The 24,051-nt window shown below is 64.5% G+C and overlaps 1 protein-coding gene and 1 non-coding gene across 2 annotated transcripts; one reads left to right on the plus strand and one right to left on the minus strand.

Moving 5' to 3' along the window:
- Positions 1-1,292: 1,292 nt before the first annotated feature.
- On the minus strand, positions 1,293-19,858 carry PEDS1 (plasmanylethanolamine desaturase 1). The gene is made up of 6 exons (XM_062204348.1): positions 19,701-19,858; positions 15,203-15,322; positions 5,815-5,906; positions 4,806-4,950; positions 3,770-3,982; positions 1,293-2,255 (listed from the first exon to the last, which is right to left on the minus strand). The coding sequence occupies exons 1-6, from the start codon at positions 19,822-19,824 to the stop codon at positions 2,134-2,136; spliced, it is 816 nt and encodes a 271-aa protein (XP_062060332.1). The 5' UTR covers positions 19,825-19,858; the 3' UTR covers positions 1,293-2,133.
- On the plus strand, positions 8,522-8,645 carry LOC133769279 (small nucleolar RNA SNORA40). Its single transcript, XR_009867166.1, has one exon. It is a non-coding gene; the product is annotated as a small nucleolar RNA SNORA40 (small nucleolar RNA).
- Positions 19,859-24,051: the final 4,193 nt, after the last annotated feature.

The following is a 24,051-nucleotide window of genomic DNA, read 5'->3' on the forward strand; positions in this document are numbered from 1 at the left end:
GCTTGGGAGACCCGGAAGAAGCTCCTGGCTCCTGGCTCCTGGCTTCAGATCGGTGCAGCTCCAGCCATTGTGGCCAATTGGGGAGTGAACCAGTGGATGGAAGACCTCTTCCTCTCTGCCTCTCCTCTATGTAACTCTTTCAAATAAATAAATATTAAAAAATAAAAAATAAATAATAAAAAAAGCCCACCTGTGACTACTCTGCAGCTTTTATCGTCTCCCTCTCCCGGGGTTTTTCTCGCGTTCCCACCGCAGAGCCCGTCCAGCCCAGACCAGGCGCCAGGTCTGCGGCGTTCGTGCTCCGCCCCGTGCCCGGCACATAGGAGCTGCCTTAGAATCACGGAACCCGTGCAGCACCTGTGCAGGGCAGGCCTGGGGCACTGCGGCTCAAGCCACTACCTGTGGTGCCGGCAGCCCCTCCGAGCGCGGGTTCGAGTTCTGCCTGCTCTGCTGATGTGCCTGGGAACACGTGGGGGCCCTGGCTGGGGGCGGTGAGTTCCCATCTGACCCAGGCATTTGGGGCGCGAGTCGGTGGGTGCAAGATCTCCCTGTCTTTCAGTTGCTCTGCCTTCCAAAAAAAATAAAAATTAATAAACCTGAAGAGAGGCAGGCAGGCCGTGGCTCCCCAGTCCTCCCCCCCCCCCCCCCCCCCGGCGTCTGGGGCTCTGGGTTAACAACGGACTTCCCCGCTCCAGCTCCAGCCACTCTGGCCACCTCACCAGATCTAAACCTCAAGCGTGCTCCTGCCACAGGGCCTTTGCCCTCGCTATCCCAGCAAGGTGCTTGCCCTGGCGGGCCCCGGCTCTCACAGCACCTCCTCGGAGCCCCCCCCCCCCCCCCCCCGCGGCCCCAGCCCTGTTTTCCGGCGTAGTTCCATCCTGTTCGCTTCTCTCCACAAAGCACCATCTGAATCTCCGTGTGCATTCACTCGTGTTCATTGTCTCTCTCCAGGAGGCCGGCTCCACCGGGGCACCGGGGCAGGTCCTCACTGTTCTGCTCCCCGTGCACCCCAGGGTCCAGGCCGGGGCCTGGCACACACTGGGTGTCACTGAACATTCGCTAAAAGAATTCAAGAACAGGCATCGGCTTCCGTGACACTGCCGTCACGATCCAACCGGAGAGGCCGCTCCTCACCCATCGGGGTCCTCGGCCCAGCTGTCTGCGAGCCCATGGTACGGGCCAGGGTTGGGGGCAGCGGGGCGGGGGTGGGGCCTCACCCTCCGGGCTCCTTAACACCCCACCCTCACCGCAGCCGCCCAGGAAACACCACGAGGCAGCCAAGGTTAAGTAGACTTGCTGCTTTGTTATAAATATATTATGTACATCCAAAACGTGACAGTAAAATATTACTCGTGTTACAGAAAAGATATTAAGGCTTTCTATTATTTACATTAAACAAGCAAGCACCTTTAAAAAAAAAAAACAAACAAAAAACCCCAAAAAAGCCGCCCTCTTCCTGACACCCCTGGCCACGGCGGAAGCCATGTACCTCGTCCATACGACTGAGACCCTAGGCAGGGACCGTGCAAATGCAGCCTTGGACTGGAATCCGCGCATCTGGCCGGAGTCACGGGGCCGGTGGCAGAGGGCGCATGGGAGAGGGGCAGGGGTCCCAGACAGGAGACTGCAGCCGCTCCCCACCAGGGCCTCTCCCCGCAGGCTGCCTGGGGGTCCTCGTGTGGACAAGCTGGGCCCGAGACATTGGCTCTGCATCCACCCCCCCGCCCTTCTCCCACGCCTCCAGCGACCGTGTGCAGCAGGTGGGTTTCCGGGGACACAGGGCTGTGCCTGGGGGCTCCCTGCACCCCTGGGAGCAGACGGACAGGAGGACAGAGGTGGCTTAACGACCCCAGCGCCAGCCACACAGCAGGCTGCCCGGCGGGGCGGGGCTCCCTCGGCAGCCAGGATGGCAGCGCAGCTCAGGTGGCTGGGCGGGGCCCGAGGCAAGGAAACAGGAAGGAAGTGAAAAATCAGTGGCTCAAGTATTCTGTGTCACGAGGGGTGGGCGGGGGGTGCCCGGGCCCAGCCCAGGGGGCGTCTCTCTGCCCTGGGGGGCGGGGAGGCTGCAGTTTGGCAGATGGCTTCGGTTCAGGGACTGGGGGAGGTTGGCAGCCAGGCGGCGGCTCGGAGGAGTCACTTGATCTTCTGCGCCCACTTCATGTCGTCCGCCCGCGGCTTCTCGCCCGTCAGGGCCTGGATGAGGTCCTCTAGGCGTCGCCAGAAGCCCATCTTCTCCAGGGGGTAGTTGAGCCAGCCTGCGGTGGGAACGGTCCGGGGCTGAGTCGGGGAGTGGGAGCCCCAGGGGGGCGGGGCAGGAGCTGGCTGGCAGGTGTGGGCACCCAGCCGGGGAATCCACAGCGGGGGCTTCCCGTTTCCGCCCCCCCCCCCCCCCCCAGTCACCTCCTTACTGCACACTTCCCATCTGTGCTGGGCACAGCGGCTTATCCGACAGTCCAAGTGGCCCTCTGACAGGCAGCCCTTCCTGACCAGCCCGCTCAGGCGGTACCCCTGGTTTGTCCCACGCCACCTTCCTCTGCTTTACGATAACCCCACCCCACGTCCTTAGCCCTGTCTTCCGGTTTTGAGTTGGCTCTCCCCAGCCAGGACGTCACCTCTGACAGGCTGAGCCCGGCGCTTTCCCACTGCCAAGCTCGGGCCCCGGCAGAGCACCCGGCACAGGGCGGCCGCTCCATCAACGCCGCTCAAAATCCTCTTTTGCCCCTGGTACAGCCTCCCCTCCCCATGCTGGGCAGATCCTCCTGGGTTTCCGATTCTAGGAGCCCAGCTCAGGCAGCCGCCCGAGCTGATCTAATCCCGCACCTGCCCTCCAGGGCGCCCGACTGTACGACCTGCAAGACCCAGCTTAGCTTCTGCCCCCGGGAAGACTCACAAACTCAAGAGCAGGGCTGGCGCGGTGGAGCACCTGCTGCGTGCCAAGCCTCCGCACTGCCCTCTGCCACCCATGCTCAGCCCGGAGACGGCGCCGTAGGAAGGAACGGCTGCCCCGCTCCACGCCAGGGAGTCTGAGGCTCCCGAGGGAAGAGCAGTGGCCTCAGCGACAGCACCTCCATCCGCAGGAGAGCAGCCACTGCTGGTGCTCACGGTCCCGCCCTGGCACCGCAGCTGCAGGCCTCCTGGCTGAGCTTGGTGCCGCCAGGTGCTCCAGCCGGGGCCTCTGCTCTGGGCTCTCTGCTCCCTTCCAGCCGCAGGCCCCTCCAAGCTCAGCTCTCTGACTTCTACACATGGGCGGCTGCCACGGCCCCCTCCACTCCAGCCACACTAGCCTCCTTGCTGCTGTCCAAGGCACCACATGGGGTGTTCCAGCCTCAGGGCCTTTGCACCTACTGCTCCCACTGCCCGGAGTGGTCTTCCTCCAGTATCTGCTCTCTTCCTTGGTCAAATGTCCCTCTGCAGCGCCTTCCCTAACCACCCTACTTGCAGGGCAAAGCCGTGCAGGTCCTTCTTTACCGACCTCCATCGCGGTCAGCCCACGCCGGTGCCATGAGGGAGGGATTCGGCTATATCCTGAGCCCAGAGCAGTGCCTGGTGCATACGTGGTGCTCATTAAGTATCCGCCGGCTGGCTGGGGGGCTGGACTCCCAGCTCCCTGAGGCAGGGGAGGGGTTATGGGCTTGTGCAGTGCTGTGGCCTTGGCCCTGAGAACGCCAGGCGCGTGGAAGGTGCCCTGGCAGCGCGTGTCCAGAGCACGGCCTGCATCACCTGGGCCGGGGCCGCCACCGCCCCACCCCCGGCCCCACGGGAGCCGTACCTGTGGTGATGCAGAAGTAGGTCTCGTGGGGCGAGACGTGGTGGATACGGTGGTGTTTGCGCGGCAGGATGACGTGCCAGTCCTGCAGCAGGGTGACCCAGCGCGGCAGCCCGAAGTAGGTGTGGGACCACTTGTGGATCTGGTTGGTGAAGGTGCCGAAGATGACGAGGCAGAAGACGAAGCACTCCCAGGGGTACAGCTGCTCCAGGGCCTCTGTGGCGGGGCGGGGAGGGGTCATGCGGCTGTCACATGGCGGGGGGTGGGGGGCCAGCATCCACCTGGCCCCCACCGTCCGCCCCGGGCAGCCCCCAGGCTCCCTTCAGCCTCTGCCTGGCCGCAGGCACTCAGACTCCTCCTCCGGGCCTCAGCCTTCCCTCTCTGTGCAGTGGGCACATAACAGAGGCAGCCAGGGTTGGCTCCCATCCGCTCTGACACTTGTGAATGCATGGACGAGGTCCAGTGAGTCTGCACCTTGGGGTCTCAACTTCCTCATCAGCCATACGGGGACAGTGCCTCTGCCCAGGTGCCCAGGAGCGGCGCCTGAGACAGGTTCCCACGTGTGGGATCTGTCTGGAGTCTCTCCAGGGGTGCGGGGGCACCCGCGCCTGACCCTGTGGGAGTTCTGGGGGCATCAGCAGCTCTGAGGCAGAGGGCCAGGCCTCACTGGGCCTTTTCAGCCACTGAGCCCGAGGGGCCAGGCGGTGCCTCCCCTGGCAAAGTCTCCGCAGACAGCGCCCCGCCCAGCAGCCAGGTATGGGTGCAGCCCGGGGAGGGGCGGGCTGTGTGCCGTGGCACCTGCCCCCCCCCACGGGTCACCTCTGACCCCAGGGAGGCTGCCTGAGGGGCAGCAAGGGGCTGACTGCTAGCACGGGGCCTGGTCCCAGCCTACCTCCCCGACATGGAGGGAGCGGAGGCTCTGAGTGGAGTGCCCACTGGGGGACTCCCCCTCACACACCCACATGCCCTCCCGCCAGGGGCGCCCGGCCATTTCTGTCCCTGACGGCCCCTCCTGGGCCCCTCGCGGCAGGTGCCTCACCGGAGCTCTGGGTGCGGAACTTGTAGGCCATGTTTAGCAGTGGCAGCAGCGTCACCAGGCAGTTGTCGCCGTTGGTCTCGATGAAGTCGTGCCGCGTGATGGCTGTGGGGTCGATGTGGTGCTCCCGGAACGGTCGGATGAAAGCCTGGGGAGGGCGGGGTGGGGCCGCAGCCCTGCCAGTCAGCCCGAGGCCGTGGTCCCGGCTCTCCCTGGCCACGGAACAAATGGGCCCGGCTGCTGCTCCCACGGCTCCCTCCACCCAGCATGCCCTACACGGAGCCGGCTGGCCTTGGGGGCCCAAGTCACGCGGCTGCAATGGTGGGGCCCTTGTCTGCTCCTGTCCCTGCTGGGCTCCAGTCGCCCCATATCTGCTGTGAGGGGACTTGGAGACAACTGCTGCCCTCCCCCACTGAGGAGGCCCTCGCAGGAACCGGTGGGACCCTTTGGTACTGCTCCTCCTGATAGGGCTGACCCCACCCTGGGCTGACAGGGAGCAGGTGACCCAGGCCTGGCCAATCAGAGCACTCTATTCCTCTGCCTGCGTGATTGGCTGAGACACAGGCATGTGACCCAAGCTGGGCCAATGCGGGTGAGCCATGAGATTTTGGCTGGAATTCTGGGAAAGACTGTGCAGAGGGTCTCTGCTCCTGGGAGCTGAGAGCGTGGGTGTCGCAAGGCAGCTAGGGGCCGCCCTGACAGCAGAGGGAGACGCAGCGAGCCTGCGGCTGGAGGGTGCGCTCCGCCCCTGTCCTGCTGGCCACAGCTGGCCCTGGCTCTGCCCCTCAAATCCTCAGGCCGCTCAGTGTCCTTGTCTGGTCTGGCCAGGATGGTCTGGATTTTCTACAACCAAAAAAGTCTGACTGAGCCAAGACAGAATCCAACTGGGGCAGCCCAAACCAGGGGCCGCCCGCTGTGGTCTGGGAGGGACGGTTCCCACCTTTCCTATCGGACAACCAAGGTTTCAGAGGAAAAGGGGCGGGGCCACGGCATGCAAGTCTAGACTACGCACCTTCCCCACAATGGGCAGCTCCACGGAGCCCCACGTGTCGGCACCCCAGTGCACCAGGCCGGACAGGAAGTCAGCAATGAGAGCCCCTGCGACTGTGGACAAGGAGAGGGTGAGCCGGGGGCAGGCGGGTACGCAGGGTGGGGGACCCATCCCTGCCCACACCTCCCTCCCGTCCCGGGAGTCACTCATCCATTCACCCACTCGGTGCCTGCTCACTCACTCGAGACACTTCCACCCCTGTGGGTGGAGCCTCGGACCCAACCCTGCAGGCCCCCGTCCGCCCCACGGGAGAGGCCGGGTCCCATATGCTAGAGGAGTTTGGAGAACACACCGGGCATGCTCAGATCAGCCCAGCTTGGCCCTGGCAGGAGCTGGCCCACACAGTGACGCCTGCTCTGCCCCGGGGCTACCTGGGGCTTGAGAACTGTCTCTGTGGGTTTGGTGTCAGAGGCACCTGCCCACCTCCAGGGACCAGAAAGATGGGCACTCCCCTTCCTCCAGCTTTTTGTTTGTTTTTAATTTGAGAGGTGGAGAAAGACAAACACCCACACAGGCACAGATCTCGCACACACACCGGCTCACTCCCCTAATGCCGGCGATGACCCTAGCCTGGCGACAAGGAAGCAAGGAGCTGGGAATTCCACGAGGGGGGTGGAATTCTGTCCCAGGTGGGTGGCAGGAGCCCAGAGCCCCCAAGCCGTCACTGATCGCAGGGCCTGCGCCGGCGGGGGATCCGGAGCTGCCGGAGCTCCTGGAACGCGGGGTGCCTGCAGCCTCACCGTGAGGTGCAGGCAGTTCCCTGACTGTGCTGGCACCCTGCTCAGAACCAGAGTGGGGTCCCTCAGACACTCCACGCCGCTGCTCCCCGGGGGCTCCAGCTGTTGGACCTGGACTCAAATGTCAGCGCCGTCACTCAGCTGCTTAACCCCTCTGTGCCTGTTTCCTGGGGCGCGGGGACTGGGGATGGGGGGAAGAATACAGAAGCTGCCTCCGCTGAGCACTCGCTCGGGGCCAGACGCACTCTTCCCAGGCTGCAGGTGCGCGGCATTTCCAGTCCCACTTGAGAGAGGGGAAACGGGGCTGAGCTGTGATGTAGACGGCTGAGCCTCTGCCTGCGGCGCCGGCATCCCACATGGGTGCCGGTTCAAGTCCCGGCAGCTCCACTTCCCATCCAGCTCCCCGCTAATGCCCCTGGGAAAGCAGTGGAAGATGGCCTGAGTGCTTGGGCCCCTGCACCCGTGTGGGAGACCGGAAAAAGCTCCTGGCTTCAGCCTGGCCCAACCCTGGCCATTGTGGCCATTTGGGGAGTGAACCAGTGGATGGAAGATCTCTTCTTTCTCTCTGTATCTCTGCCTTTCAAATAAATAAATCTTTGAGAGAGAGAAGGAGGAAAAGAGAGAGAGAGAGGGAGAGAGGGAGGGAAAGAGAGGGAGGTGGAAACAGGCTTGGGGAGCAGAAGTAACCGGGCCCAGGTCAGGCGCATGGCAGCGGGCAGGCCGGGCTCTTGACCTGCTGTGAGGTCCGAGCCTAACACAGCCGGATGCACTGCTACCATGTACACATGGTAACCGAGCCGTGTGGCCGGCGTCCGCCCAGGGCGACACCCAGCACCATCTCCCCCAACCCCTGCATGCCCTTCCGTGCCTCTGGGCCTTTGCACTTGCTGTTCCCTCTGTCTGGAACATTCTTTCCCAAGATGCAGCAGCTCACTCCCTCGCCTCCTTTGTGTCTTTACTCAAACGCCCTCCCTGGACAGCCGATCTAGAATCTTCCAGCACACCCCACCCCCCATCGGGCTGGACGGTCCTTCAGGCGCGTGTCACTGCGACTTCCTTTTCGCTCGTTTGTCATCTCCCCTGCTGCACACGGCTGCCAGCTCCCCGAGGGCCGGGACCTCGGCCTCTTCCGCTGTGGCTGTGCCCCAGGTCCTGGCACACACCGAGTCCGGTGCTGGGCACACAGCAAGGCCTGGAGCATCGCTGTTACTCAGTCATGGGGCTAAGGCACAGCGTGCGAGGACCTACTGCGTGCCAAGCTCTGCTGTCCGACGCGCCGGCACTGGGCTCACCAGGGGGGCCGAGGAAGATGGCGCAGTCTGCTGGGCACCCCTCGCCCCCCTGACTTGGCTGCTCCGTGTGAACCATGCGTCTGAGGTCCAGGGACCAGGGCCTTGGGGCACTGTGGCAGCTGCTTTTCTGCAGGCCCTAGATGACTCCCTGGGAGGCGGGGCGGGGCCCGAGAGGTCAGGAGGAGAGCGGGCTCATCACCACAGAGGCGGAGGCGTTGGAACTTGCCAGAGGCCCGGCACGCACCCAGGAATGCTGAGCGTGAAAAGGATGGGAGGAGAGGGGGTGACCCAGCTTCCTGAGGCTCTGGGGATCAGAGCAGGTGGGCGGCACGCAGAGGCTGGGCTGGGACAGGCCAGGGCTCAGCACAGCCCACAGGGGCCGCGTGTCCAGGCCCCACCCGGGGAGAGCAGCCCACTCCTGGGCGAGGATTTCCAGAGAACCAAGGCAAGGCGGGCAGGGTTGCAAGGCTGGGGAGGTGAAGACAAAGAAGGGCCGGGAGGCGGCTGCCCGGCCACGGCCCCTCCCTCCTCCCGTGTGGGGCAGTCCGAGGGCTGGCAAGTGGCAGCCTGCGACGGGAAGAGGCGGGTGGCTCTGCCTCCCGAGCCAGCTCCCTTTCTCGCCTCTCGGCTGCACCCCTTAGCACGTGTGTATTTCTGTTTAACTGTGGACAAAGCCTTAGAGACAGGTGCAAAAAACAAATCGCTGTTTGCAACCCAGACCTGGTGGTTCGTAGGAGTTTGGTAACACACAAGAAGCCACGTTCGTCTGAGCCAGTTTGCAGGGAGCGAGCCCTGAGAGCCAGGAGAGCTGGTTCTGGGGCCGCAGGGAACCCGGGGCACAAGGGAAAAGCCGGCTCTGTGGATCCAGCATCCCGAATCTCACGCTGCCACAACGCGTCTGGACCACCCTGGCTTTTGAAAGCCTTTAAGTGGGGGTTGGGACGTCTGGAGCCGAAGGCGCAGGCGCAGCCCACGGATCTGCCCTGCTGGTGAGCGTGCCAGGAATGAGGAGCCCTGAGCTCCTGCCTGTGTGGACGGGGGATCCATCTCTCTTAACCACGACCCTAGGCTAAACCGGTCCAAGAAATTAGAACCCTAGGGTCCCCAGGGCAGAACTGCGAGGTTGTCACCTGTAGGTCCATCATTCGGGGTGGGGGGGGCTGTGAACAAAGCCCAGTGAAAGACGGGGGCTAGGGGGACCACGCGGGTTAGGCAGCAGGGCCCCCACGGGGGATTTGTTTGCCAAGTACACAGAGTCAGCGCTGCCACCCACGGGCTTGCTCCCCGAGGGCCTGCAATGGCGGGGACCCAGTGGGGCTGGGAACTCCATCCAAGCCTCCCACACAGGTGGCAGCGACCCACGTGGCTGAGCCACCATCAGCTGCCGCCTCCCAGGGTGCACGCGACATGAAGCCAGGGCCAGGAGCTGCAGCTGGGACGTGACCCCGGCATTCAGATCTGGGTCGGAGGCAGCGCAAATGGCTCATGTACCAATAGGCCAGTTGCCTGCCCCTTGGAGGTAAGTTAAAATGTTATTTTATTTATCTGAAAGGCAAAGAGAGAGAGAGAAGCTCTCTCTGCTAGTTCACTCCCTAAATGGCCGTACCGGCCAGCACTGGGGCAAAGCTGAAGCCAGGAGCCAGAAGCCTGGAACTCCATCTGGGTTTCCCAGGTTCGGTGGCAGGGAGCCGGCCGGGAAGTGCAGCTCCGATCCTGAGGGAGACCCTGCCTCCAGCTGTACAGGGACCGAGGCACCACCGATGAGCGACTCGTGAAATGCCTTCAGTAAAAAGACGCTGACTTTAAATACATTTTCCCTAGCGTCACACAGCAAAAACACAGGGAAACCCACACACCTGTCCGCCGTGATAAACAACCCACAGCCCGAGAGCTGGCGCTGCGGCGCGACGCGGTAAGCTGGCATCCCAGGTCGCGTGCTGGTTCCGGTGCTGGCCCTGCGTCCTGCAGACGCGCCTGGGGGGCAGCGGACGATGGTCCAAGAATGAGGGACCGTGCTGGGAGACCCAGAAGGAGTTCCAGACCCCTGGCTTTGGCCTGGCCCAGCCCTGGCTGTTAAGGGCATTTGGGGAGTGAACCAGCAGGTGGAAGACCTCTCTCTCTGTCTTCTCTGTGATTCTTAAAAGACACAGATTCTACACCTCAGTAGACTGTGAGGGGTTGGCAGACTTTCTTCAAAGGCCACACAGTAAATCCTTCCAGCCTTGAGGCCGCACGGCCTCGGAGGCAGCTGCTCGGCTCTGCGGCTGGGGTGCGACAGCGACACCGACAGCGCGTCCAGGGTGGGGTGGGGGTCTTCCTGGCCTACTCTCTCCATGCTGGGGCCCCGGCGTGCTGATGCCGGTACGGGGCACTTCTGGCTCCTGCAGGCTTCCTCCTGGCACTGCTGCATGCAAACCCAGAATCGCTTCCGGCACTGGCAGAGAGATGGAGCCCGCCTGTTCTAGAACTCCCTGTGACTGGGTTCCTCTAGGGGGCGCTCTTTTGGGTCTGGCTTCGCTCCCCAGGGCGGGGCTTCTCGCTGTCTCCCGGCGGCTCTCCGCTGTCCGTGAGCCGCTCTGGCCGGGTGTCTGGGCCCGGCCGTGGGAAGGCAGGTGTGGCACCAGGCTCCGCCTGAACTCACTCCCTGTCAAGGTGTGTTCTTTTAAAGCCGAGTGCCTGCAGTCCAAGGCCCGTGCCAGCCTCTTAAATGTTTTATCTCCTTAATCCCTAAGCTGTGCCAAGGCCAGGCCTAGGCGGTTCCACTCCTTATCTTCTTAATCATCCTGAACATTTAATCCTCACGGGTGACGATGATAAAACAGCATTAGAAAAGCAGTGCTGCAATGGCTGACACTGACAAGCGCTCTGGGGGGGCCCTACTCCCCATTCCTCAGGCGTGGGCCGGGCCCAGGGGCTGGAGACCCCCAGCAGGCGGCAGGTGCCACCTCGGCCAGGTGAGCAGGGCCAGCGCGGTGGTGGCTAAGTCACGTGTTCCAGTTTGCTCCCCTGAACCCATCACCCCACTCTGCAGGAGGAAAACACCAGGCAGATCCCACGACAGCGGCATCCCACAAAACACCCGGCCAGACCCCCCTTCACTACCCAGGACATAAAACCCAGAGACCCGGGGAAACCGTCACGGGCAAGAGCCGACAGGGCCGTGACAGGCTGCTCCGCTTCCGGTCCGCTCTCTGCCTGCGCACCTGTGGAAGCAGCGCAAGATGGCCCAAGTGTTTGGGTCCCTGCCACCCACGGGGGAGACCCGGATGAAGGGCAGAGCTCCCGGCTCTGGCCTGGCCTCATCTGGGAAGTGAGCCAGCGCATGGAAGAGCTCCCTGTCTCCCTGTAGCTCTGCCTTGCAAATTCATAAATCTTGAAAAATGTGTCTTGGGCGAGCTCCTGGAGCAGAGCAGTGTCAGGTGGAAGGGGAGGAAACCAGCAGGCGGGCGGGGGCAGGGACTGCGGCCCCTGACAATGTATCCCCCCCTCCCCCAACAAGCCTGGGCACACATTGTAACAGACAGGCGCACACATTGTAACAGACAGGATCCTAAGCGGGGCAGGCCGCCTGCCCCTACTCCGCTCTAGCTGCTCAATTTTCCTGTAAATCTAAAACTGTTCTAAAAATAAAGTCTATGAACAAAACCCCACAGTCTCTCCCTTCACGTCCCCAGGCACAGGCGGGCCCAGGGCTCAGCCTTCCAGAAGGTTCCCAAAGGAAGGACGACTCAAGGTCACAGGGCGCAGGGGCAGGGCTGGGGTTCTCCCTCAGGGCGGGACAGGGACAACGCCCCATGCCCTGGGCTCCAGGCAGGCCCAGGGCACAGAAGCCCGCGTGGACACAGCACCTGTTCTCTCCAGGCCGCGGGGCACAGGGGACAGGTGCTTCGGCCAGACGGCCGAAATGGCACTGGATGAGAAGAGAGGAGACGCCTGGCGGCCGGGGCCTGTCACGGGGGCGGGTCTGGGCGGCAGACAGCCGCACAGAAGCCTCTTTGTCCCTGTTCCAGTGGTGGTGGCTGGTGGCCGACTCACCCCGGGGCGCCTTCAGCCTCACCCTGCAGACACTGGGACAGGGAAAGGGACAGGGGCTATCACTCTGGGCTCCCTGGGGGCTCTCCCAGTCCCTGCCCAACTCCAGGGCCTGGTGTGGAGCTGCACAGTGGCCGAGGGACAGAAGGGGCCACCGCAGAGGGTGCCAGGGTCCAGACCGGCTTTACCACCTTTCAGCCAGGGCTCGGCTTGCATTTGCCATGACCTGCATCCGGCCACAGCTAGCGCCGCCCACCTGACTCACCCGCCCCGCCGCTCCACGTCACTCCCACACCGTGGTCACAGCAGCTGCTGGTGACCTCCATGTGGCCAGATTTCGTGTCCTTCACCTGGCAGGTGCACCGGGTGGCTCTTCCCAGGCTACCCCTCCCCAGGCCTCCTCCCTGGGAGCCTCCCTTGCTGGCTGCGGCCCGCCCGGGGCGTGGGGCACCTGGCGATCCCTGCAGCATCTCCCCGAGGCCGGCTGTCCTGACTTCTCCCAGGCAGGCCCGCACCGTGGGGCCTGCGACTCTGCCCCTCCGTGCCTTCCTGCCAACCTCACGTTCCAGAGCTCTCCTGGCAGTGCCCCCCGCCCCTGGCACGTCCAGCCACGCCCACCACCTTCCCTCACTGCACCACGCTGGCTGCCTCCTCCCTGGTCTTTCCTACTCCCACCCGCAGCACTGGATGAAGTCTGCTCTGAGGGAAACTCACCAATGGCTTCTCGAGGCCGGGTGGAATAAAACCCAAAGTCCAGACCACGGACCCCAAGGCCCTCCGCCATCTGGCTCACTGCTGCTCCGAGTGAGCGGCAGCTGCCTGCTTTCCTCTGATCAAGGCTTTCCACGCCCAACGCTCGGGGCCCACGGCAGCCTCAGGGCCTTTGCACCTGCTGTTTCCCTGCCTGGAGACCTCCCCCAGCCAAGATATCTGCACAGCCCTCTCCCTCACCGCACCTCTGCTCTCTTACTGCCTTATTGACACCTTGCTTCCCGCTGGGTCGTGTGGCTGGGTTTATTAGTGAGCTTCCGCCCTCCCTGATTTCCGGGGCCTGCCCAGGGCACCAGGCACTCCGAGGAGATACCGACAGGTAGAGGCGGGCTCAGAGGCTGGCATGGTGCCCTCGCCGCCTGCGCGTTCACACACAAATCAGGGCGGCTATTTGAATCGATTGGGGACTGTGCAAACACAGCTATCAGGGGACTTGTCTCTTATCAGCGGGGAGGCAGAGGTGCGAGATGGGGAAGCGGTGCCGCACGCCCAGGCTCCCGGGCCGCAGCTGGATGCTGGGGAGGCGGGGACCCGCGGGGCCTGCTCTGCCAAGCGCAGCCCACTGGCGAGAATGCCCCCTTCTCCGCTCCAGGCTCCGAGCACCAAGCACCGAAGGGCCTGCACGGCCCCTGGAGGAGGGGTCCCCGTCTGGGGGCGGGCAGGTCTCAGGGCCTCACAGGGATGCGACCCGGGCCTTCTTACGGGGCCGCTGCAGAGTGCAATGGCCTAGCTCAGGGCTAGGGGCCTGGGAGAGGCCCGCAGCCCAGCTGTTGTTAACTTGGCCCGGGAGGCTGAGCACATGCTGGTGGGGGGTGGGCAGTCCAGGCGGCCGGACCCCCGCCCCACCTCTTCTCAGCCCCGAGGGGACCCTCATTCCACCTTCATGGCAGTCACGAAGGCGGGGCACAGGCCGAGGCCAGGAGGTGGTGAAGCTGGGCCTTGAACCCAGGTCTGTCTACTGAGGCCTGCTCATCACCAGCCCAGAGGCCTTGGGGCTCAACCTTGGGGTGCAAGGGGAGGGGCATGTCTGGCTCCCCAGTGCTGGAAGGGTTAACCTCTTTCCCCTGCAGCTGCTCTCCCCCACCACAGACCCAGATGGCTCAATTAGCGGCCTGAGCACTATTGGCTTAGGAGGCCAGCACGCTTTTAATGAGATTGTGGGAGCTGAACCCTCAGAGAGGGCCAGGCAGGACCAGGGCATGGCTGCCCCCTCCGCCCACCGGGGAGCCCAGGACAGGAAGGGCATGGGCGCAGTAAGAGAGAGGAGGGAGAAGTGGGACAGAGAGGAAGGCGACCATCCCCCGGGGCCTGGGCGTGGAGGCGGCGGTCAGCCAGCCCTGGGCTGCGGCTCCGAGGCTCCGAGCGTGGCTCCGGCCTGGCCCTCCTCCAGAAAATGCTGACCACCTTGGCACCCACTTCCCAGGCTGTGGGTGGGTGAGGACTGCCCGATGGCCACACTGGGGCGCTACCAATAAGTCACAGCTCATTCAAGGCCGGCACTGCGGGTTAAGTCGCCACCTGCAGAGCCAGCAACCAATACGGGTGCTGATTCGAGTCCTGGCTGCTCCACTTCCAATCCAGCTCTCTGCTGTGGCCTAGGAGAGCAGTAGAAGATGGCCCAGGTCCTTGGGCCCCTGTTCCCATATGGGAGACCAGGAAGAAGCTCCTGGCTCCTGGCTTCGGATCGGCCCAGCTCCAGCCACTGTGACCACCTGGGGAGTGAACCAGTGGATGGAAGCCCTTTCTGTCTGTCTCTCTCTGCGACTCTGCCTTTCGAATAAAATAAATAAATCTTTTGTAAAAGAGTTCGGCTTTCAGGGGGGCACTTGCCGGTGCCAGGCCTGGTTCCTGGGGCTGCGGCTCAGCGGGAATGAAGCAGACAAACCTCCCCCACGTGGAGCGGACATGGGGGTGGGGGCGGCAGATGATGAGTGAGCACCTGTGTCACGGGGTGGGGTGGAGTCTGCTATTTTTGGAGGGGCAGTCAGGGAGGGCCTCTTTGAGGAGGTGACCTCTGAGAGATCCCTCGAGAGCAGCCTTGGAGGTGCGGTCAGATGGGGGCAGGGGGGACGGGGGCGGGGGGACAGGAGCAGGGGCGACAGGAGCGAGCTGCACAGGACTGTGGGAGGGCCGCTCTCCTCCTGAGGACTCGGGGGTGGCCACTCTGACTGTGGCTCCTCCAGGCGCCCCGCGCTCACTGCAGATGGCAGGGGACAGGCAGGCGGGAGGGCCCGGAAACCGTCCAGGCAGAGAGGGGGCTGGTCTACAGCCTGCCACACAGGGGAGGGGCAGTGGCTGGATTCTGGGCGCATACCTGACACTGGAGCCACCAGCATTCACTGCTGGTTTGCATGTGGAGTGTCAGAGAAAAGAGAAGTGGGGGCGACGCATAGGTGTGGGGCCCGAGTGGCAGGACAGTGAGGTGGGCTTGCCCGCGTGTGCACCTGACGCCAGGACATGCACAGCACCCCCAGGGAGGCCCGGCCCCCGGGAAAGCGAGGCGAGGCAGGCACTCACCGACGCCCAGGATGACGAGGGGCGTGTGCTCCCAGCGGGCCAGCAGCAGCAGGTGCAGCAGGTTGTGAGCGATGAGGCTGAAGCACAGGACCACGCAGCACCACTCCTGGAAGCGCTTGCCTGTGGGGGGGGGAGGCAGAGGTGAGTGCGGGCAGGGGACCCCCCCACAGACAGAGCCCCCAGCTTCCCATCCCGCCCCTGCCTTGCCACCAGCACCAGGCTCCCGGGGCGGCCCACCCACTGCCCCTGTCCCACGGCCAGTACTGGGCTCCTGGGTCAGCCCACCCACTGCCCCCGCCCCACCGCCAGCCCCTGGCTCCCAGGGCGGCCCACACCACAGGGCTGCTGCACACTGGCCTCCCCCATGTGTTGATTCAGGTTTTTAAAAAAATGAGCTAGAGTTAAAAATCAAGCAAACGTCCCAGTTTCCTGCTTCCCTTGAGAACACAGGGCTCTGGTCACCCCAGGCCTGGGCAAGGGCTCTGGGTGCACCCTGGTGTGATCCTAGCTGCGGCCTCGCATCGGGCTGCTCGCCTCAGTGGCAGCCCTGGCCTGGCCCCTGCAGTATCTGAGACTTCGAGCCCGAGCTTGAAGTCCCCCGGAGGAAGGCGGCATAGGACTCCATTTCAAAGACAAGGAAACAGGCCCAGAGCGCGCCAGGCTGGTGTGGAGGAGGGGCGCTCTCCATCGCCCGTACACTGGGGACCCCTTGCCCCAGCCTTCGGGGGGCCAACCAGGCCTGCCCAGACAGTAGGACTCATCTCAAGTCACAGCATGGCCCACCAGCCTGGCAGGGCCAGGGCGGGGGCGGGGGTCAGGTGGCCTAAACAATGTCATTGGTCAGACGGGCAGCCCGGGGCTGGCCGAGAGCAAGCGCTCCGCTTGGGACATGAGTGGCCCTGCTGTCCTCTGGCTGGCGGCTGAGCCAGCCCCGGCCTGGCAGCGTGGGTGCCCTGGGCCGATTTCAGGAGACACTGCAGCTGGCCTGAGTCCCTGGGTGGAGGGTGTGGGGGGCAGGGCAGGCCTGGCGCCAGGCCTCCGCCATCTTGCTTCCCTGGGGACAGGCCACAGCCACAGGCTTCGCATTGGCCCAGCTCTTCTGGACGCGGGGGAGCCAAGCCCCAAACACCTGCACCCTCTGACAGCCGCAGAGCAGGGAGGAGAGGGCACGGGGATGAGGGACAGCAGGGAGGAGAGGGGACGGGGGTGAGGGACGCGGGAAGACAGAGGGAGACAGCAGGGACTGGAGATAGAGAGAGGGAAACACAGGAGTGAAAAGCGAGACCAGGAGAGGCGGGGAGAGGAAGAGAAGACAAAGACCGTGGTCTGTGAGGAGAGAGCTCAGCCCCCCCCCTGTGGGGGGCGGGTCCTCTGGCCTCGGCAGGGCCCCTCCAGGGGACCGAACCTGTGGCCCTACTTCGGGCGTCTGGGCCAGGAAGATGTCTCACCACCCTGACACCCACGCCAGGAGTCCCCAGGCAGGGGCATCCAGGGTTGGCCAGGGTGGGTGGACAGGGGGATCCAGAGAGGTGGCACAGGAACCTGCCTCTCTCGTCCCAGCTGCCCTGAGCAGCTAAGAGAGGCTGGGCCAAGCTCTCGGGCCCTTCTCGAACCCCCGCACCCGGGCCGGAGCGGGCAGAGCGCTGGGAAGGAGCCACTATAGCACCCAGGTCCCAAGGCCTGGGCCAAACGCACAGCCTCTGCCCTGGCCTTCACCAGGCCCTAGGCGACACCCTGCTCACGTGACTCACAGCTCCCCGCACGCACTGGGCCCGCTCGCTCCACCACGGGCCACGCACACATGCCGTTCCAGTGACCTGGTACCCTGTGCCCTTCCCGCACACCCACGCCTGGCTGGCTCGCTTCCACGGTGAAGGCTAAGAATGCGGAACCTAGACACCTCCCACCTGTGTTCTGGTTCCGGCCCTGTCGTGGCCCACTGTGGGCTCTGCGCTCATGGACTGTCCCATCGCGAGGCGTGGTGCCGGCGCGGGCTGGGCACTCCTGGTAAGTCTGATGGATTATGCCTGGGCTCAGGGACCTGGCCCAAGCCCAAGCAGGACGGCGTTAGGCTCATGTGTGTATATGCGTGTGCGGTGTTATCACGGGGCTCCCTTCTCTAGAAAACGGAGCTAAGAGCAGGGCCCCTCAGAGGCCACAGTGAGGATGAACCGAGCACGTCAGGAAAATCCCCAGCGGAGGTCGCCCTGTCACCCACCGTCAGCGTCCCTGTCACCGCCCGACCACCCGGGCCCAAGGAATCTCCAGGATTCCACTTCTGGGGCTCCTCCCACCCTGCCCGCTTCCTGCGCTCCCGTCCACGGCCTCCCCACTCGGGCCTTTGCACCTGCTGCCTTCCTGACCCACACGATGCTTCTGAGAGCATCCAAACGGCACCATCACCGCCCCTTTCCTGCTGCCACACGTGAGCCGCTCCTCTCCCTGCTCGGCGCCTGGGTGACGGCCGGGGCGTCGTCCACAGAGCTGGGTCCCTTGTGGTACAGGTCAGGCGCAGAGAGGCCGAGGTACTTCTTGCTCCAAGACCAATGCCAGGGTCAGAGGCAAAGAGCAAGGCCAAAGGGAAGGACATTTGGAGAAACCAGTTTGGCCAGTCTCCCGCACCCCTCCTGCGCTCAGAGATGGGGCCCTGATTGTGGCTGAGGCGCCACGAGGCTGGTGCAGCCTCAGCCCCCAGAGGCCTGCAGGGGGCCGGGGCACTTGGGGACCACTGGGCGTGGGCAGATGGCAGGCCCTGGGGAGGCTCATTGTGCCCGGGAGGCATCTGGGCAAGCAGGGGTCACCTGAGTGGGCAGAGCTGGCCTCCAAGGGGCAGCCTGGGGCAGGCACTGTGGCGCAGCAGGTGAAGCTACCGCTGTGACACCCACAGTTAGCGTGGATGTCCCATCCTACTTCGGAGTGCCCGCGGAGAGCCGGCTCCTCCACTCCTGAGCCAGCCCTGCAGGTACAGCAGGGAGCGGCGCATGAGGCCTCAAGTGCCTGGGCCCTGCCACCCACGTGGGAGACCCCGATGGAGCTCCTGGCTCCTGGCTTCAGCCCGGCCCAGCCCTAGCTGTTGTGGCCATCTGGGGAGCAAACCCGCGGAGCGATCTGTCTGTCACACTCCGCCTTTCAGATAAATCGATCTTAAAAAATAAAAGACAGGGGTGGCAGGGCTTTGAATCCTTGCCCTCAGTTCTCAGGTGGGGAGGGAGACGACCCCACAGACTACTGGGGTGACAGAGTGGGTGTTCCATCCCTCCCCCTAACAACACGAGGGGTAGGGCAGCTTTAGCTCACGGCAGCTCAGAGAGGCAGAGGCTCGGCCTGGGTCACACAGCTCCACAGCCAGAGTGGCCATCAACCCCAGCTGTCAACCCACAGGCTGGGTGTTCTGGGTACAGCCCGAGCAGGGGTGGGTCAGAGCCAGGCTGGGACACTGCACAGCCAGCATGGAGGCGCAAGGCCAGGCCAGTATCCGGTGAGTTAGGACCCAGGGAGGAAACACCAAGCGGCCCAAGGTCATGTACACTTGCGGCAGGGGCTGCATCAAACCCAGGCCAGCCAGGGCAGGAGGCCAAGGGGGCCGCGGCCCCAGGCAAGGGAAGATGTCAAAATGGTTGACAAACAAAGCCCAGGCAGGGGGCCCCCAGCAGCAACCAGTCACCTGACTCCTAGCACTCAAAGACACTTCCTTAAATCCCCCCCACGATCTGGGCCCTCTGGGGGTTCCCGTGGGAGCCAGCGAAGGGGAGAGGGCTGGTGCTTGTGGGAGCACAAACAGTGGGGACCTGGCCGGCGAGCGGGGAGCAAGCCATCTGGGGAGGGTGGGGGCCCCACACCCCTAGTCCAGAGGAAGGCGGCAAATGCAGGATGTGTGTGGTTGGGGGACACGGGCTGGAGCTGAGCCTTGCGCGCCGGGGTCTGCATCTTCCCACTCCCGAGCAGGCAGGAATACGGGGTGAGGGCGGCTGTGCCCCGCTGGAGCGTTGGGGGAGGGGAGGAGACCCGGGTCTGCAGCCACAGAAGCTGTGGGCTTGGAGGAAGGGCGTCTGGGGCGCCCGGGATGAGGTGTGGCTCTCAGGGGGTTGGGGACAGTGCCTACAGCTGAGGGGCTGCCTCGGGCTTGGACTGGGTCCTGGGGGGGTCCCCAAGTCTAGAGGCGCTCACTGTAGGCGGAGGCGCCCCGGGGCCCGGATTCCAGAGCTGCGGGTGCGACCTGAGCTGTGCTGTAGCCCGGGGAGCTGACTCCGTAGTTCCGGGACCTGGGGAGCGTCCTTACAGCCGGCAAGTCGCCGGGCCCGGGGCTGCCCCGGGCTCGGGAGGGGCGCTGGGGCGGGGTCCCGGACCCCGGCGCGCGATCTGCAAGTTAGAAGCCGGGATTGGACTTCCGCATGTGGGCCCGGGGCTGGGGCTCCGACGTGGGGAGCTCGGGTCGCTGTCCGCAGCCCGGGTTCCAGCCTGCAGGCCTGGAGGGGGGGGGGGCGGCCGGAGGTCCTACCTGGCGAGTAGAGCGCGGCCAGCTCGCGGGCCCCGGCGTGCTGCGCGCCCCAGCGCCGGCAGTACGCCGCTTCGTCCTCGTCGAGCTCCGGCTGCTGGCCCGGCGCGTCCTCGGCGCCCGCCATGGCCACTCGCCCGGCCCGCCCGGTGCGCTCTGCTGGCGGCGGCGGCGGCGGCGGCGGCGGCGGCGGCGGCGGCGGCGGCGGCAGGGCCGCGGGTCCGCGGCGAGATCACGCCGCCCAATGACCGCCCAGCGCCGGGCGCGGCGGCGGCGCGGGCGGGGGCATCGCCCGGCCACGCGTCACAGCCAATCGGGGCCCCCGGCGGAGCCGCGTGGGCCAATCGGCGGCCGCCGAGCCGCAGCCAACCGCGGCGCCGGGGGCAGGGCCGCAGCTGGGCGCAGCTGGGCGCGGAAGCGGGGCGGCGGCGCGGCCCCGCCCGGCCCGGCCCCGGCTCCTCGCTCGGATCCTGGCGCCTCGGGCGCCCGGGGCGCAGCGCCACCCACGCCGGCCTCGGTGTTCGGGCCTGTGCAGTGGGCCCAGCCCATGGGCGGGTGTTCCCTCCGCCCGCACCGTTAGGCGTCTGCTGTGTGGGGGCAAAGCGAGAGGAAGGTGCGGGCCCGGGGCCGGGGGTGCTTGGTGCGCACTTGGTACAGCGCTCCCTGGCGGGCTGCTTCTCGGCCGCAGGGCGGAGGGGGAGCCCGCGGCGTGCACCTGCTGTGCGCCCCGCTCCGGGGAGCCGGCCCAGGAGCAAGTCGGAGGAGCGGCTGCTAAGGTCGGTGGAGCGCTTGGTGTCTGCGAGGCGCGGGCCGGGCGCTGGGGGGGCGACGTTCCACTCGCCCTGAATGACCTCCATAACCCTAGCTCCCTGGAGCGGCCCTCCCGGCCGCTCCTCCCGTCACTGTGACATCACCCTCTGTGTCTTCATCGTGCAAGTCCCAGCCAACGAACCTGTGGCTCCCGTCTCCCCTGGCAGAGGACAGGTTCCTGGGGGCAGGCGCTTGGCTCTGGCCGCCGCGGAACCCCCTCCCGTGCCTGGGCCAGCCTCTGGCATACAGTGGGAGCTCCATAAAAGCTCGTGGGAGGAGTCACGGCTCCTTGGAGCGCCTTTACTACCCTAGCAAATAAATGACAGCGCCAGGGTTTTCCCCACGTCCTGCTGGCCACAACGTGCGCAGGAATTGCTCGCCTAAGTTCCATCCGGGTCATCCAGTGGGAGCCGCCCATGGGAGCTGTTGGGGAGGGGCCCCGAGGCACCTGGGGGAGCAGGCAGGGGAGGTGCAACCCCCTTCCAGAATTCCTCCCTCTCTGAGGGTTTGAGCCCTGGGGTGTTGCCGCGATGGCCACTGTCCCCAGCCAGACCAGTGTGCCGCCGGGGCTCGCTCCTCACGCTGCCTCCCAGGGAGGAAAAGCCGCGTTTCAGGGCGGGGGCGGAGGGCGGCCGAGCCCTGGGGAGCGGGCTGCCCTGTTCCCTTAGTAACTGCACAGGTGGGTTTTTAACCCCCGGGCGCGAGGCAGCTTGCTTTGGTGAGGGCTGGCTCCCAGCATCTGGCCACGTGTACCGCTGGGCCTCTGGGCAGGCCGGGGTAGCTGCTGGGGCCAGCACTAGATGTGTGGTGGGCGGGTAGCCTGGCCATTCCTTCGTTTGTTTGCCAGCCCGGGCTGTGTTCTGAGAAACAGCAGGGAATAAGAACCCTTGCTCTGCCCTGGGCGGGGGCCGAGGTGGGAGGAGACCTGCTCCGGACGGTGACATTGAGCCAGCACCTAAAGGACGCAGAGTCCGTTGTGCCAATGTCTGGGGACAAATTCCTCCAAGCCCAGGGGACATCAAGTGCAAAGGTCCTGGGGCAGGGACACGCTTGCTGTGTTCCAGGAACTTTGAGCGGAGAGGCCCCTGGGAGGAGAGCCAGCTGTTGGAGGGGAAGGGGAGGGGGGGCGTGGTCAGAAAGGAAGGGACGGGGCTGACAGGAGGCCCTCGAAGGGGATGACCAGGCCTGCTTTTTACCTACAGTGACCTGGGAAGTCCCTTCTCTCTGGGGTTTTGAGTGCAGGCACGAGGGCATCTGACTCACTTTCAGAAATGATTTCGTCTTCAGCAGGGAAGATGTTCGCGGGCTTTGAAAATCAAAACCATGCGCGGTGTGCAGCCCTGCTCCCTGGTGCTCCTCCCTGCCCGAGCGGCCCGGGCTCCTGCGTGTCCTCGCGGGGCCAGGGCGTCGTCCTGTTGCTTTTACACACAGCACACCGGCCTGGCTCCTGGGCTCTTTCAGATCCCGCCTTCGTGATACAGTTTCCTCCTTCCCGCTCTTTAAACGAACAACAGTGTATTTATTTGTTTATTTTTATTTTACTGGAAAGCCTGAGAGAGAGAGAGAGAGAGAGAGAGAGAGAGAGACCTTCCTTCTACTGGTTCACTCTCCACCTTCCTGCAGCAGCCGGGGCTGGGCCAGGCCCAGGTCTCAAGCCCCGGTCTCCCCACTGGTGTGGCAGGGACCCGAGCTCTTGAGCCACCACCTGCCGCCCCCAGGGTGCGCACCTGCAAGAAGCAGAGCTGGGCCTCGAGCCCTGGCCCTCCCTGTGGGATGCGGCTTAACCTGCCGCAGCCACCCCACCCTCGTTCAGGTCCAAGGTGCACCGCGTTCCGGGGCACAGGGCGATCCTGTCAGCGATGACCCCAGACCCCAGGTGCAGCAGGACGCCCCGCCCCGGGCGCCGCTGAGCTCCTTCCTCCTCCGTGGGCCTGCTCCCGTGGACCTCCCCGGGGCCGAACCCTTGCTGTGTGGGCTTCCACGTCGCGCGTAGCGGTGCTGGCCAGGGCTTAATTCCTTTTCCCGCTGGGTTCCATCCCTTCGTAAGGAGGGGCCCCATCTCGTTCACGCATTCGGTTGATGGACCTTTGGTTTTTCCCACTTTTTAAAAAAGATTTTTTTGAAAGGCAGAGTGACAGAGGGAGAGCGAAAGCGAGAGAGTGAGAGAGGGCGAGAGCGAGAGCGAGAGAGATCTTCTGTCTGCTTGTTTTGCTCCCCAAATGGCCACAGCACCCGGGACTGGACCAGGCTGAAGCCAGGAGCCTGGAACTCCATCCGGGTCTCCCACATGGGCGGTAGGGACCCAAGGACTTGAACCATCCTCTGCTGCCTCCCCGGCACATTAGCAGGGAGCTGGATTGGAAGCGGAGCAGCCAGGACTCAAAACCTGCACTCATGTGGGACGCCGGCATCTCAGTGGGTGGCTTAACTCACTGTGGCACTGATTTTATTTTATTTTTTTTTAAAGATTTATGTATTTATTTGAAAGGCAGAGTTGGGGGGGGGGAGAGAGAGAGAGAGATCTTCCATCCGATGGTTCATTCCCCAATTGGTCACAATGGCCAGAGCTGGGCTCCTCCGAAGCCAGGAGCTTCTTCCGGGTCTCCCACGTGGGTGCAGGGGCCCAAGCACTTGGTCCATCTTCTACTGTTCTCCCAGGCCACAGCAGAGAGCTGGTTCAGAAGAGGAGCAGCCAGGACTCGAACCGGCGCCCATATGGGATGCCAGCGCTGCAGGCGGCGGCTTTACCCTCTACGCCACAGCGCCCACCCAAGAAGTTTTTACTTTTGATGGAGTCGGAATTGGCCTCTTTTCCCCTTTGGCTGTTTTCGCTCCGGGTCTGTTTTATGACCCGGTCATGTTCCGCGGCGCGGCCGGGCGCACCCCTTCCCCTCCCTGCGGACGGCACCTGGGCGGCTTCCTGTCCAGGGCGTGATAAACGCGGTGCCCACGGTGCAGGCGCAGGGCCGCGCTTCGCCGTGGGTTCACCGCTGGAAGTGGCGCGGCTGCTGCGAGAGGAAGCTCGCGCAGGCGTTCGGCCGGAGTTAGGACGCTGCTCGGGACGCGCATCCCACGCGGGAGTGCCTGCGCGTGGCCCCAGCCCCGCTCCCAACCCCAGCCGCCTGCTAGCGGGCACCTCGGTGGCAGCAGGTGGTGGCTCAAGCCCCCGGGCTCCAGCCACGCACGGTGGGAGCCAGGGTGCAGCTGCAGGCTCGTGGTTTCGATCTGGCCCAGCGCCCTCTTGTGGGGCATGTGGGAATTGAACCAGAGGATGGGAGTTCTCTCTCAAATATTAACATTTTATTTAATTTTATTTTTAAAAGAGATTTATTTATTTATTTGGAAAGGCAGAGTTACAGAGAGGCAGAGTCAGAGAGAGAGAGAGAGAGAGAGAGAAAGAAAGAGGTCTTCCACCCTCTGGTTCACTCCCCAGATGACCGCAACGGCCGGAGCTGCGCCAATCCGAAGCCAGGAGCCAGGAGCTTCTTCCTGGTCTCCCGTGTGGGTGCAGGGGCCCAAGGACTTGGGCCATCTTCTACTGCTT

The sequence above is a fragment of the Lepus europaeus genome, chromosome 10 (genome assembly GCF_033115175.1).
Source record: "Lepus europaeus isolate LE1 chromosome 10, mLepTim1.pri, whole genome shotgun sequence".
In the NCBI taxonomy this organism is placed as follows: domain Eukaryota; kingdom Metazoa; phylum Chordata; class Mammalia; order Lagomorpha; family Leporidae; genus Lepus; species Lepus europaeus.